This window comes from Aplidium turbinatum, chromosome 8 (assembly GCF_918807975.1).
Source record: "Aplidium turbinatum chromosome 8, kaAplTurb1.1, whole genome shotgun sequence".
Classification (NCBI taxonomy): domain Eukaryota; kingdom Metazoa; phylum Chordata; class Ascidiacea; order Aplousobranchia; family Polyclinidae; genus Aplidium; species Aplidium turbinatum.
In genome coordinates this window covers 19,558,866-19,572,248 of record NC_137479.1, presented here as the reverse complement: position 1 = coordinate 19,572,248, position 13,383 = coordinate 19,558,866, and the positions used below count along the sequence as shown (strand labels likewise).

Sequence of the window (13,383 nt, the reverse complement as noted above, 5' to 3'; positions counted from 1 at the left end):
CAATTTGAAACGTGTAGGTCTAACTTTGGAAGTAAGAAGTAGCCTAATTGTAATTTAAAAATTTCAGAACAATGTAATTAAAAAAATGATAGTGTAATTAAACTGAAACTTATGTAATTGATCCAATTCTGCTGTCTACTTTTGTTTTGGCAAACATGGCTCTGACTTTCGCGTGTCATGGCGTGGACCTGTTGATTGTTGAAGCCGTTTTCTTAACCCCGATGGTTTACGTTCACCACTGGCATACATGACGTTTTCATACGAATTTTCTTGCTTGTGTTTGATAATTAATTTATTCTAGACTTTACTTAGCCTTACGGAACTTGCCTCAGCCATTAGAAATCACCCTTTTCAATAATCCGTTTAAATGCTTTATATTGAAAGTATAAGTATCAACAAATCAGGGAAATCAAACCCTGCATTAAATGTAGGGTAAATTAACCAAGCCGAATTCACAGCAAACTGAAACGTCGTTTTTATAGACGCAATTCATTACAGGCTTCGCCTGTTGCTCAAGATGACACTTGTTGACTACATTTGCAATACTGTAGGTCAACACATATTTTTCAGCTTTTACAAAAACAATCACACTAAAAATGGCTAGTTTTACCGTCAGATAACATTTACTACTAGTAGTTTACTACTGTCTACTAGCTAGTTTTACTGTCAGATAACGTTTACTTATTCAATCGCTCGTCCTTCAAACTATGTTATGATTGCGCGACGATAATCATAACGACAGAATACCACCATAATCAAACTAATCAAAAAAATACAGTGGCAGCGTTAAAAAAGTGTTTAATGCCCCTTAACATAGCAAATAATCTCACTTCAATATTTTTTTTTTAAATTTGCAACGTCAAATTTTGACCCAGGGCCAGAACACGTTATATTCTCATGAGTTGAAATATCATTTAAAAACTAAACGTGGCTATAAACAGTACGTCCATATCGCAAGATCACATGATCTTTTCAAAAAAACTGAAGAGCAACTCGTGTAGTAATTCAATCAAATCCTTTGCAATTTCGATGACGACCCCTAAAAAATAAACGTTTGTATTATTGTACTTAACTTTAGACTTGCGACATTCAAGAACAAACCAGAAAAGCCAGTAGACCAAAAAGGATATTGTAAGCCTGTGTTACTTCAACAACTTTCCGGTGGAATTGAAAATCAGTTTTATACACTTTTTACCGTTTTGAACAGTTAACTACACCAGAACCAGAAACTTTATTACATAAAAGATGTTCTGCAAAAGAATATAGGCTAAATAAACTAAAAAACAAGTTAGCACATATAGTCTACGATCCCACCTGTTCATAAGTTAGGGATCTCGGTGATGAATTGGTGTCAAACGAATCGATTTCCAATCGAAAAACATCTAAAAAAATAAACCATTGAAATAAAATCAATTGTTGATACATGGATACGATTTCAAAGCTGAAACTAACTGAAGATAACACTAAAAAACAAAAACAACCAGCAAGGCTCGAAAGTAGGCAACGTCTGTTAACACAAAAAACCAGTAGCGCACCCAAAAAAAAATTTAGGGGGGGGCTAATTCAGAAATGTCGGCCGAGTGATGTGCGATAATAGTGACAGTAGGCCAATGCCCATCAGTGCCGGTCTTTGGGGTGTGCAAACCGTGCGATCGCACAGGGCCCGCAAATTAGGGGGCCCGCAATCTACTCAGAAAATGCAGTAATTTTGTTATTTCCAATGGAAAAATTCAACAAAGTGAATTCAACAAAGGAATTAGCAACAAGAAAACATAGAGACTCAACGGGTGCAACCTTTTTTGTCCCCTGAAAATTTCGTATCCTGAAAAGATCGAGAAAAAAAACAACAGAGCCGAAGTCGCTGATCGGAGTTGCCGCAAACATTTCAAAATTTCTCTTGATCTTTTCAGGGAACGAATTAAGTCGAAATTTGATTTTGTTACTCGATTTCAGGGTACGGAATCGGGATAAGAATTTTTTAAGGGACGAAATAGGTTGCATCCAAATCAACATGGAGACATAGCTTTATATTTCCGAAAAATGCTGAGGAAAGCATGATCTTATCCTTTTGCTATGCCACCGGACAGCACCATTTTACAGTAATATTCATACCCAAATTTTTGTTGAACATGCTCTCAGAATGCCCCAAATTCAAAGTAATTTTTCAAAAATTTCTAGGAGAGGACCCCCAGACCCCCCGCCACAGGGTGGCCTTCGGCGATGACGCCGTCAGGCTTCGCCCGCCGACCGTAAGACCACCCCCTCCCTTTTCAAAATATCTAGCTTCGCTACTGAATTGGATCATTGTCATTGGGGCCAGCAAAGTATATTCCGCACAGGGCCCGAAATACCCTAAGACCGGCACTGTGCCCATCCCTTTGATTAATATTTAAAGGCACTCACGGCCCACTACCCACCGGTTTGCCGATACATCAGGATTCGTTCTCTCAAATCAGATTAGAAGTTGGCCTAGTGAGCCCCACGCTATTAGAACCATCAACACTCTCATCCCTACATCCACTCTCGCCATCTTCTATAGATCTCGATTTTTCGTCATCTAGGCCTATGACAAGATAAAATTAGCTTTCCGTTTGCCAACACAGATAAGTGCGAAACCAACAACTAGCACGAAAACAGTTTGAAACAAAACACTAATTTTGTAAACAGTAAATTTGATGTGGACGTTTTTCCTATTTACAAAACATTCAAAATTAGTTAGTATTTTCAATTAAAGTCCCAGACGCCTTCGTCTCTCTGCTCAAATGTCGTAGGCCTATACAGTTTTACAGTACATGTCCGTGTGATTCGGCATTGACGTATGACGCTATGGTATATCGGTATGTCCAGTTGTCCACCAGACATTTGACCACGAGAGTACGGGAGCATATGAGCTTTAGGGAGTTAAAGAAAGGTGCCATCAAAGACTATATCGTGGAGTGTTTTTTTTGCACAGATCAAAAATTTTCAGCTGACTCATTTAAAATTCTACGCAAAGGCAAATCCCAATTTGACACCAATATTCAGGAAGCACTGTTAACGCTACAACCCAAATTCAAACAAACAATTATTTGCTGGAGGCGCGTCCATTCTCCTCAACATTTACTTGATGTATCACGTTCCCTGTGGTGTAAATTTATTGTGGTTATTTATGTAGTTGCCTTTTCCTAATGTAAATTTACCTTCAAGAAGTTGAAATTTATTGCATTTATTAATTATTTTCTGATTCTTGATTAGGGCTTAAAATTAAGCCGAAAACGTTCGACCGTTAAAACTATTTGTACGGTAAGTATGTAAAATATATTGTTATAATGCTCGGGCCTGTTGTATTGTTGTGTCTTATTCATATCTAACCTGTAAGCAAAAGGTATAGCCTAGCCTACATAGGGAACATACAAAAACTTTATTTTTTGTGGCGAGTTTGGGGCGGGCTTGAGCCCCCTTAGCCCCATGCTGGGTGCGCTACTGCAAAGAACATCCTGATGTAAGGTTGGGTTGCCAGAAATAAAACATTTTTCATCTACAGTACAACAATATTAGACTAGTTCTTAGCTAAACATCATAAAAAATGTAATAACTTCCGATTTTATTTTATACACCACAAGAGTTTCAGTGCAGAAATAAATAGACAAAGAGTCGTGTGAGTGGCTATGAGCGAAGCAAACAATGAGTAGTATTATAACCTCACCCAGCGATCCAATATGTGATGGATACCCAAAATTAAACAAATACTATAAACGCATTTAAGAGATAATAAGGGTTGCAACTAGGCCGGGGGTGTGGGGCAGAGGTCTTGCTGTAATCTCTTTTCCCTTTGCAAAATCATGCTGACAATGCCAAAAACGTTTACAATTCTGCTGACGCTTACTGCTGTTAATCTCTGAAAAAGAATTGCTACCCTCGACATACCGATCTAGCTACAGCCCTGGTAGGATAATTCTAGTTTTGGCATCGATCTTCAAACTTTTGTATCAAAATTTACTTAACGCATGAAATCCTACAGAATTGACATTCTGATGCATTGCACATAAAATCTGGTGCCGGTAACAAAATACATGTAGCCTTTAGCTTTATGTAGTAGACTATTTTATTTTATGAAAGACTTCTTAGGGAAAATAAGAAACTGTTAACATACCATCTAATCGATTGTTTGATTGAGCAAGGTGGTTATCTGTAAAAAAAAGAAATTCAATTCCAACGACTGCCTGACGTAAAGACGTAATTTAAACAACCACCCTGATATCGGCACACTATCAGAAAAATGTTAATACATTCATTCCATAGCGAATACATCCACCCCGCTAGCTCAGTGGTTGAGCTCCCAACTCAAGATCAAACGACGCAAGTTCGGCTCTCGGGCCGTGCGCTTAAACAACGTATTACAGGACTGCTCTCCGTTTAGTGACACCTAGTTGATGGAATAATTCCCCGCCAACAACAATCAACAACTATCGGAAATTTCATCTTGTCAATCTCGGTATACGGCTCTGCGTCAGTTGTTCAAAGCCTCCACAAGCACCGTATTCAAAATTGCCAGGAATAACCTATCGAATGATTTGTCAGTCCGAGGATAAAAAATCAAAACCAAGCAATAACTTACCTTGTAAAGGAATAATGGCAGAGTGATGAGCAACATTAAGCCTTCCAGCATTTCTGAAATATAGTAAAGATTTTTCTTAACCGTGGCAACATTTTGTCTTGCACTCAACATGCGATGCGTTACATTTTGTCTTGTACGCAAGAAACGTCTTGAACTCAAGTGAGAGATACGTTACTGACATGTTTTCGGTTCTTGAAAACTGGTTTGTCGGAAGGTTGTGGTAAGCTCCACTGTCATGATATTCCGCAGTAGGTAAGTTGCTGTAGGTGTTCGGGTTACCAGGTTGGTAAGAGTGAGCTTGTGTTGCACGTTTAGGTAGCCTGCATGTTGTTACATATTGATATAGAACTACTGTAAAGTAAACTTGGTAGTGCTTGAGACAACAGATATCTACACAACATATTGTAACTTCGCTCTCTAAATAAAATCATAATATAATTTATAGTATATTTTATTATAGCCTTGTGGGTAGCGGCGTACGCAAGATTTTGTAATAGAGGCATGTTATTAAATTCGACATTTTTTGGCAGAGTAACACAATGTCTCATAACCGGCACATTCTATAAAAAAAGGGGTGCATGGCTTAATGCCCTCCCTACCCTCCTCTACGTACGCCACTGCTTGTGGGGTTTGTTTAAACAATTATGATTGTTATTTTTGTCGCACAAACTAGGGTCGTTAATTTTTATAGCCTATTAACGCAAACTGCCAGTATCTTGTAGGATTTGCTAGCGAATACTTTGCTCAACTTTCAGCAAAGAACAAAAGCAATTAAATCCCACTCTTTAAGTGTACTTACCCAGCACAAAGCAAATCTTCAGTTAATGGTTCTAAAGACCCACTTGTGACCACTTCAGAATCGCAGGATACTTTGTTAAACAAAAACCCTCGACGCGATTCCCTTCTGCGTTTTGATCTTGAGCCTTAACCAAATAGAATTATTTGTAGTTTTAATGAATAGTGATTTAAATTGTTTTGTAAAAGTTTTTGTGTGCATCGTAAAAACCACATAAACAAGACAGCCTTTCCTTCAAGATGATGCGAATGAAGTCATAACCTCTTGTTAGACCCAAAGCAATCCATTTACCTGTGCCACTCTTCTTCTCTTTGCACCACAGGCAACTGCAGATCACTAATATAGAGAATAGCATCAGAACCAAAGATAACGTCACAATGGCTATAAACTTCCACTCGCCTCCTGTATCTAAGAAAACAACGATGGTTATTAGAAAAGCTGTAGTAGACGGTAAACCTAATGTCAGATTTTAATCCCATTATTTTGTAACTTGTACTTGGCAGCTAAAGTTCAGTCGGCGCTCGACTATTCGAGCTGCTGCATTCGAGGTCTAAACCAGTGGTTCTCAACCGGGGGTCCGCGGACCCCAAGGGGTCCGTGAAGCGATTTCCGGGGGTCCGCGAAAGTTTCCGAGTTTTCAACATGACGGATAAATTAAGAAATTTAAAAATTGTTTGTGCTTTGTTTATGTATTAGCCTACAGTGATTCTTAAACTGTAAGTCGCAACGCACTGGTGCGTCGTTTGAAATGGCAAAGGACATTGCACAAAGGTTTGGTTTCTTAACTAAAATATCATATAAATTACTTAAACCTTTTAATAAGGCTATGTTGGCTATGTTCAACTAAATTCTTTTAAGACAACAGATTGTTGATCAATAATTAATTTAGAAACACAAACGTTAGTCAGCAGTCTATCACCACTCACAGTTTTGCAATGACTGTGATTATAACGAATTAATATTGATTTCAAATGAAAAAAAGGAGAAATTCTTTGTAACAGTCGCAAGTATTCTATTAACTTTTGATAAAAGTTATAGAAAAACATCAAATGAGCATATAGCTTACCGATGTTTGATCCTGTGTGCCAACATATAGCTCATAAGTCATAACATAATTTCGTCAATCTCATCAATCGTCAAGTGCGTTGCGAATTCAGCAAATTCTTTTAAGTGTGTTGCTTTGAAACTTATGTAACATATGATTCCATAAGAAAACGCGATATACCAAAATTTCAAATTGAAATTTTTAGGGGTCCGCGACCGCTTCGAAGACACCAAAAGGGGTCCACCAAGACAAAAAGGTTGAGAACCACTGGTCTAAACAGTTCCTTTTTTACGATTCTAGCGTTACAGTATGCTATTCTTGTGTCATACGTTCACACTACTAAAACACATGCAATAACATATTTGAAAAATTTCTTAGTTTCAATTATTTGCTGTGACGCTGTTCTAAGATATTTGCAGTCGTATGTAATCCCTAATGTTCGTACACGAGAAGAGCCGACTGTACCATGGCATTATGGTTTGGACGTGTTTACCAAATCCTGAATAGACTTTTTCCGTGACCTCGTGATCAATCATAAATTATTATCTAATTAAAATAATGATGATGAGACTACAACGGATCGTATCGAAAATTTCTCAAAAACATTTAATTTGAAACAAAATCAAGAAAACCAACTTTGTGTTAAGAATAAGATAAAACGAAAGATTTTTGCTTGGAACAGTTTTAGTCAATATGAACCGCATTGTTGCTACTCGTTTAAGCCGCAAAAGGAGCACTTATTTAGATATCTAAGTCAGTGTTTACATACGTTGACATTGCAGATGCGTAGAATCCGGTGTGCATTTAAAACATTCTAACCCTGCATTTCCATCAGATTTTTGTGGTCGGAAATACCCAGTATGACATTCTCCACATTCTGCGTCGGATGAATTCGTACAAACTGTATGAACATCAGAATTCCGCTTTGCACAAGGCTGCAATACCAAACAATCACATTCAAACTTGCTGCTTGTTTAATGTTTGCAGAGCAGTTACAAAGCATCAACGAAAAAACATGAATAGTTACGTGCTAGTTAGTAAAACGTGGATAGTTCTACTAAAAGTTTGAAAATGATAATGACTCTCTTGCTAGTTGAGATTATAGCCTATTATTTATCAATATAAAGAATTCAACATAGCCTAGGTACTCACGCTACAAGTTACACAAAATTTGTAATCCTTGAAAGAGGAATAGCTTCCTTTTGGACAAGGTAAACATTTGTACTCTGGCTCTTTAGTGCCATACCCACAAAGATGCTGAAAAACATGGGAATCAGTATTAGCCTTCTAACAGAGGAAGCATTGTGTGAACATTTTGAAGTAATCTATCGATACGGCATTTTAGGAAAACACCTTAAGTAAATATATTATTTACAGTTGTAATATTTAATATCTTTTCAGAATTATCGATTTTTTACTGTTTACATGTTTTTTGCAGACCTTCTGATGATCCGTTAGGTGAAACAATTTGTAAAGGCTTCAGATAGTAATAACTACATTTGATTTAATTCGCTCTGCTTTGCCTTTTTGCTTGGCATTGAGCACTTTTTGTAGTAGGCTATTAATAGTTTTCATTGTTTTAATATTGCTCCTAGCACTGATCTAGTTGAGCACTTTCTTTTGATGCTACTATCCAGTTATTATGAATTTGGAAAAGATTAACTACGGTTATTCTTTAAAAAACATTGCTATTCCAAGTAAAGATCGATATTTGAAGACGATGTTAGGTAAGCTTGAAAATTTTATTAAACGTTTACGTTGGAAGGCCTATTTTTTCGATCTTAACCAGCAAGATGTTTCTCAGTCTGAGCATTTTAATAACTTTGGCTTTACGACTGAAAGAACACCTCCACAGCATGGTGCTTTGATACCATTTGAGAATGGTTTATACGAGATGGTTCGTAAGATTAAGTTCAAACCCATTTACAATTCTTTTCAGAGAAAACTAACTAATGACATTAAGAATATTATTAACTCTACGGATCTGTTGATATCAGCAGATAAAACTACTAACTTATACAAAGTTAAAACCCAGGATTATAAAAAATTGCTTAATGATAATGTATCGGCAAAATACAAAAAGGTGAATCCTGCTATCAGTGACACGATCAATACTGAGGCTAAAACGATTGCCAAGGCGTTAAAGGTTGATGATCGGGTTGAAAAAGTATCAAGCAACCCAGCGTTTATTACGCTAAAAGATCATAAACCAAATTTTACATCGAACCCTAAATGCAGGTTGATTAACCCTTCCAAGTCCCAGATTGGCCGTATAAGTAAACAATACTTGGACTCTATTAACGTAACCATCCGTGATGCATCACGACTGAATCAATGGAAAAACACAGACTCTGTGTTATCCTGGTTTAAGGCTATTCCATCTAAACGTCAATGCACCTTTATGAAATTTGACATTGTTGATTTTTATCCATCCATTACGGAGGAACTTTTGTGTAAAGCAATTGAGTTTGCCAAACCATTTATGGATTTGGATGATTGTATCATACAAACAATTTTCCATGCTAGGAAATCGTTGCTTTTTGATGGTGGTGATACTTGGGCTAAGAAAGATGGTTTGTTTGACGTTACAATGGGCTCATTTGATGGTGCTGAGATTTGTGAGTTGGTCGGCTTGTTTCTTTTGAACGAACTTTCTGCTATTGTTGACAGAGACATGCTTGGCTTATATCGTGATGATGGTCTGGCTATTTTGCGTAATTTATCCGGCCCTAAGATTGATCGTTTGAGAAAGAATGTCATTCAATTATTTAAACAACATGGCTTAAATATTACTGTGGATACTGGTCTAATTGAAACTGATTTTCTTGACGTCACTTTGAATTTGCTATCTGGTAAATTCTGGCCTTATAGAAAACCCAATAATGATCCAATTTACATTCATGCCCAGTCCAATCACCCACCCAACATTAAGAGACAAATCCCGACTATGATTTCAAAGCGATTGTCCGCCACATCATTTGGCCAAAATGAATTTGATAAGACCGCATCTGTTTATAACGATGCCCTTTTGAAAAGTGGTTTTGCGGAGAGAGTTTGCTACAACCCTGCTAATAACTTACGAACATCTAGGAAAAGGAGCCGGAAAATTTTATGGTTTAACCCTTCTTTCAGCTTGCAGGTTGATAGCAATATTGCTAAGGAATTTTTCAAACTTGTTTCCACACACTTTCCACCCCATCATAGATTGCACAAAATATTCAACCGTAATACTATTAAGCTGAGCTACAGTTGTACTCCGAATGTTGCAAGCGTCATATCCTCCCACAATAAAGCAATATTGCAGGCTGATAATATACCATTGCAGCCTGGTTGCAATTGTAGGGTGAGGCCAGATTGTCCTTTGAATGGGCAATGCTTGCAGAAGGCCATTGTTTACAAAGCTACCATTGATAACAGCCCGAAGGTTCTTAATTACATTGGTTGTTGCGAAACTACTTTTAAAAAACGTTTTTCCAACCATAAATGTACTTTCATGGATAGGTCTAAACGAAACAGCACCGAGCTATCTAAGGCAGTTTGGGACCTTAAGGACAAGGGTGTTGACCCTAAAATAACTTGGTCCATCCACAGCTGTGCTCGGCCTTATAGTGGTGGTGGTCGTAACAATTGTGGCCTATGTTTGGCTGAAAAGCTGGCCATTCTGAAGGCTGATAGTGGCCACCTTTTGAACAAGCGTTCGGAACTGGTCGGCAAATGTCGTCATAGAAACAAATTTAAACTCAAGTACTTCAAAATAAAATAAATTCCTTTTGATTTTCACAGGTTTTTAAAATTTCATTTGATTTTTACAGGCTATAAATCTCATTTAATTTTTACAGATTTATAAACGGATTTTATTTCATTTGTTCAGGACACTACAGGTTACATCATCACAATTCTTTGGGATTTTTACAGGTTAAAATTTTGAAAAAAATTAAATTTCATTTGATTTTTACAGGTTATAAATCTCATTTAATTTTTACAGGTTTAAAAACAATTTTTATTCATTCTGTGCAGATTACTACAGGTTGAGCCGATCATAACAAGCGTTTTGCTTCTTTGTGATGTCATAGATGTTGCCATCATTGTTGCTTGGTTTCCATTGGGACAAATTGATTGATACTTTATCGTGGCGGATGGAGGCTGTCCTTAGTAATTCTGGAGTTTTTTTCTGCAGATTGGATTACGGTTATAATATTTAATATCTTTTCAGGAATGCAGGTTTAGAGGTTTTTTTTGCAGATTAAATTACAGCTGTAATATTTAATATCTTCTCAGGAAGTACAGGTTTAGAGATTTTTTTTGGCAGATTAATTTACAGTTGTAATATTTAATATCTTTTCAGAATTATCGATTCTTTACTGTTTACATGTTTTTTGCAGACCTTCTGATGATTCGTTAGGTGAAACAATTTGTAAAGGCTTCAGATAGTAATAACTACATTTGATTTTATTATAAGGAATCAATAAACCCAAGGAAAATACGTCACTACAATGATTACATTATGCGTTTTTTATTTCCTTCCAGTAGCAAAGGCCTACTGAGAGGGCAGACCTGCAATTAGCTAACTTTGTTAAAATGAACAATCAGTCAATCACCTGACTGGGCTCGAAACCAGGACCGCACATTTCACATTCTTGACAAACGCCATTTTTGTCTCGATATTGGTGAATTTGATCACAGGATTTGACCAGGCACACCTAATAAAAATTAAAGATGGTTGTAATGTTAAGATGGGCTATAGTTGTTTTCGTAAGTTATATTGTAAACTGTCAAGTGAGTTAACGTGAAACTTCAAATACGCCTACTTATCCACCGCGCAAGCTATGAGTAAAAAAAGAATGGGGTCTTGTAGGTTTTTATGTTTTCACAACGACAAGCAAGCACGTTTTATAAGCTGGAAACATAGATTAGAACCAATCAAAGAAGATCTAGCCTACTCAGTACTCACAGTGGACATGATTGCAAGGGTGAAGATAATCCAACAAACAGACATATTTTATAACTTATATATTGTTAAACAAAATAAAATTCTTCAATGCACAGAGTATAATAAATATGAACAAGCTGAAATGATAAAGAAACTACTTCAATTGTATGTGTTTGATCCACTAGCGCTGACTCATCGCAGCAAATCGAACCACTGCTGTATTTGCTGTATTAAAAATGCTCTAAGTCCACCTCACAGCCAAAGTAAGGGTAAGCACAAATTTCTCAACAGAAACCTCAAATAAATTTTACTAGCGCAGCTTGCAGAATTCATTTCTAGGCTCAATCTTCGCAAGCGCTCGTAAATCAATGCACGTGCAGCAGCTTCAGATTGAACATTTTCGTAGGAACGATCTGGCGCCAATGGCTGATTAGCTAGACCCATGGCTAGACGCAGCCCACATTATCCCGGTCAGCTAACTCTACTAAATAGCTTTTTCTTCGTTTTCAAACAGTAGCTTGGTATGATGTCCAATGAAGTGAAGTCTAAAAGTAGGCTAGTTGGTCGAAATGTTTAAACGGTCAGTCTTTTAACTACTTGTCTGATTGCAAAGTTGCAAATGTTACCTTGCTAAGGTATCGGCTGCACCTAAGTGTCATTTTTCAGGAATCTTGCGTACTGAACTACACAACTCTGTGATAACACATTTCCACTCCTTTTTTCTAGTTCAGCATCGGTTGCTTTTCGGTGTGATAGTCATTTGGTCAGAAACAAAAACAAATTGCAAGTTCCCTCACTGCAAGACTACTGATAACCTGATAAATACATTTAGACCGACACGCAGCGTGCAGCTTGAGAAAAACAAATCTTTGCTTTGTTTGCTTAAAATCGAATCGCGTCTTAAACGACGTCCAACGAAGCGTGCCCAGACACGCCCGCTACTTTCACTCGTATCCGCATCTACACACGTTTATGTCTGCTCGTACGCATTGATCAAGGTGAAATTAACGGTTTGTGACAACAGTGGACAACGCTCATAAATTTCCGTGGAACTATTGCCTGTTCAAACGCAGAAACACTAAAAACCATTATGTCTCTCAAGCGATTTAAATGCCCTCTCATACAACTGACTTTTATGAGATTATTCTTGATTGCTGGTTTTGAAGAAGCGCCATTCAAACAAACTCCTTATTTTTGAAAATCAACGGTTGGTAGTTAAGCTACGCTCTTTGAGCAGGAATGTTGTTATGACCTAGTTATTGGATTTTGATCACATACCGGTATAGTGAACTTTACACTATAAGTTCCATGAGTTTACAAAAGCTGTAATCGCCTGAGTTCAACTGAAACTTGCAGACTATGCATACCAGTTTCGAAAATTTCTTTCTGCAAAGAAACTCCAAAAAGTCTCTACCTGCGTGGTTCATGCTTTTGTGGTAGAAGCTATTCGAGTAGCAGTAGCCTACTAAAGTAGCAGGCATTGAATGATAGTAGGCTATCATTCAATAATCTTTGGAAGAGAATCGATAAAGAACGACAGAAGATAGAGAAAAAAGCGTCACACAGTAGGCCGATGTCAACAACACTAATTGGATGCAGTGCGTGTATCCGCAAGAGGCAATGTTAAGTTTCAGTTCCACAATCAGAGTCCCTCCACGCAGCCCAGAAGCAAACGCCACTTGTGCGAAGTGGAAAACACTGAATCGACTTCGAACTGATGTTGGCCTTACTAAATCTGCAATGATAAAGTAGGGCTACAATACGGGCCTAGATGTATCTGTGGCACCAAGCCGCAAACAGAAGACTATTTTCTTGTGAGCCCTCAGATTTTCATCACCCAGTGCAGAAAGTGAAACTTTTCACTATACAGATCCGTCACAAAAGAATGTGTCAATCTTTGGAGTATCAAGCAAATTTAGAAGACTCGATAGAAGCGTTGAATGCTAAAGGTTTCAATCATTAAATGGCCGAAATGAGAAAAGGAAATGTCGCAATTCTCGCAAAGTCTACGTCTC

At 37.4% G+C, this 13,383-nt stretch overlaps 1 protein-coding gene across 1 annotated transcript; it reads right to left on the bottom strand.

Moving 5' to 3' along the window:
- Window positions 1–355: 355 nt before the first annotated feature.
- LOC145775876 (tumor necrosis factor receptor superfamily member 19-like) lies at window positions 356–11,522 on the bottom strand. Its single transcript, XM_082587262.1, has 11 exons — window positions 11,390–11,522; window positions 11,037–11,138; window positions 7,591–7,695; window positions 7,208–7,373; window positions 5,685–5,801; window positions 5,397–5,520; window positions 4,777–4,917; window positions 4,598–4,650; window positions 4,133–4,168; window positions 1,315–1,382; window positions 356–1,039 (listed from the first exon to the last, which is right to left on the bottom strand). The coding sequence occupies exons 1-11, from the start codon at window positions 11,432–11,434 to the stop codon at window positions 1,010–1,012; spliced, it is 987 nt and encodes a 328-aa protein (XP_082443388.1). The 5' UTR covers window positions 11,435–11,522; the 3' UTR covers window positions 356–1,009.
- Between the last annotated feature and the right edge of the window lie 1,861 nt (window positions 11,523–13,383).

Coding starts and splice junctions, on each gene's coding strand:
- LOC145775876 (XM_082587262.1), bottom strand. CDS start 11,434: ATGTCTGTTTGTTGGATTATCTTCACCCTTGCAATCATGTCCACT. Junction 11,139..11,389: donor CCCTTGCAATCATGTCCACT/GTGAGTACTGAG, acceptor AATTTTTATTAG/GTGTGCCTGGTCAAATCCTG. Junction 1,040..1,314: donor GATCCCTAACTTATGAACAG/GTGGGATCGTAG, acceptor TTTATTTTTTAG/GGGTCGTCATCGAAATTGCA.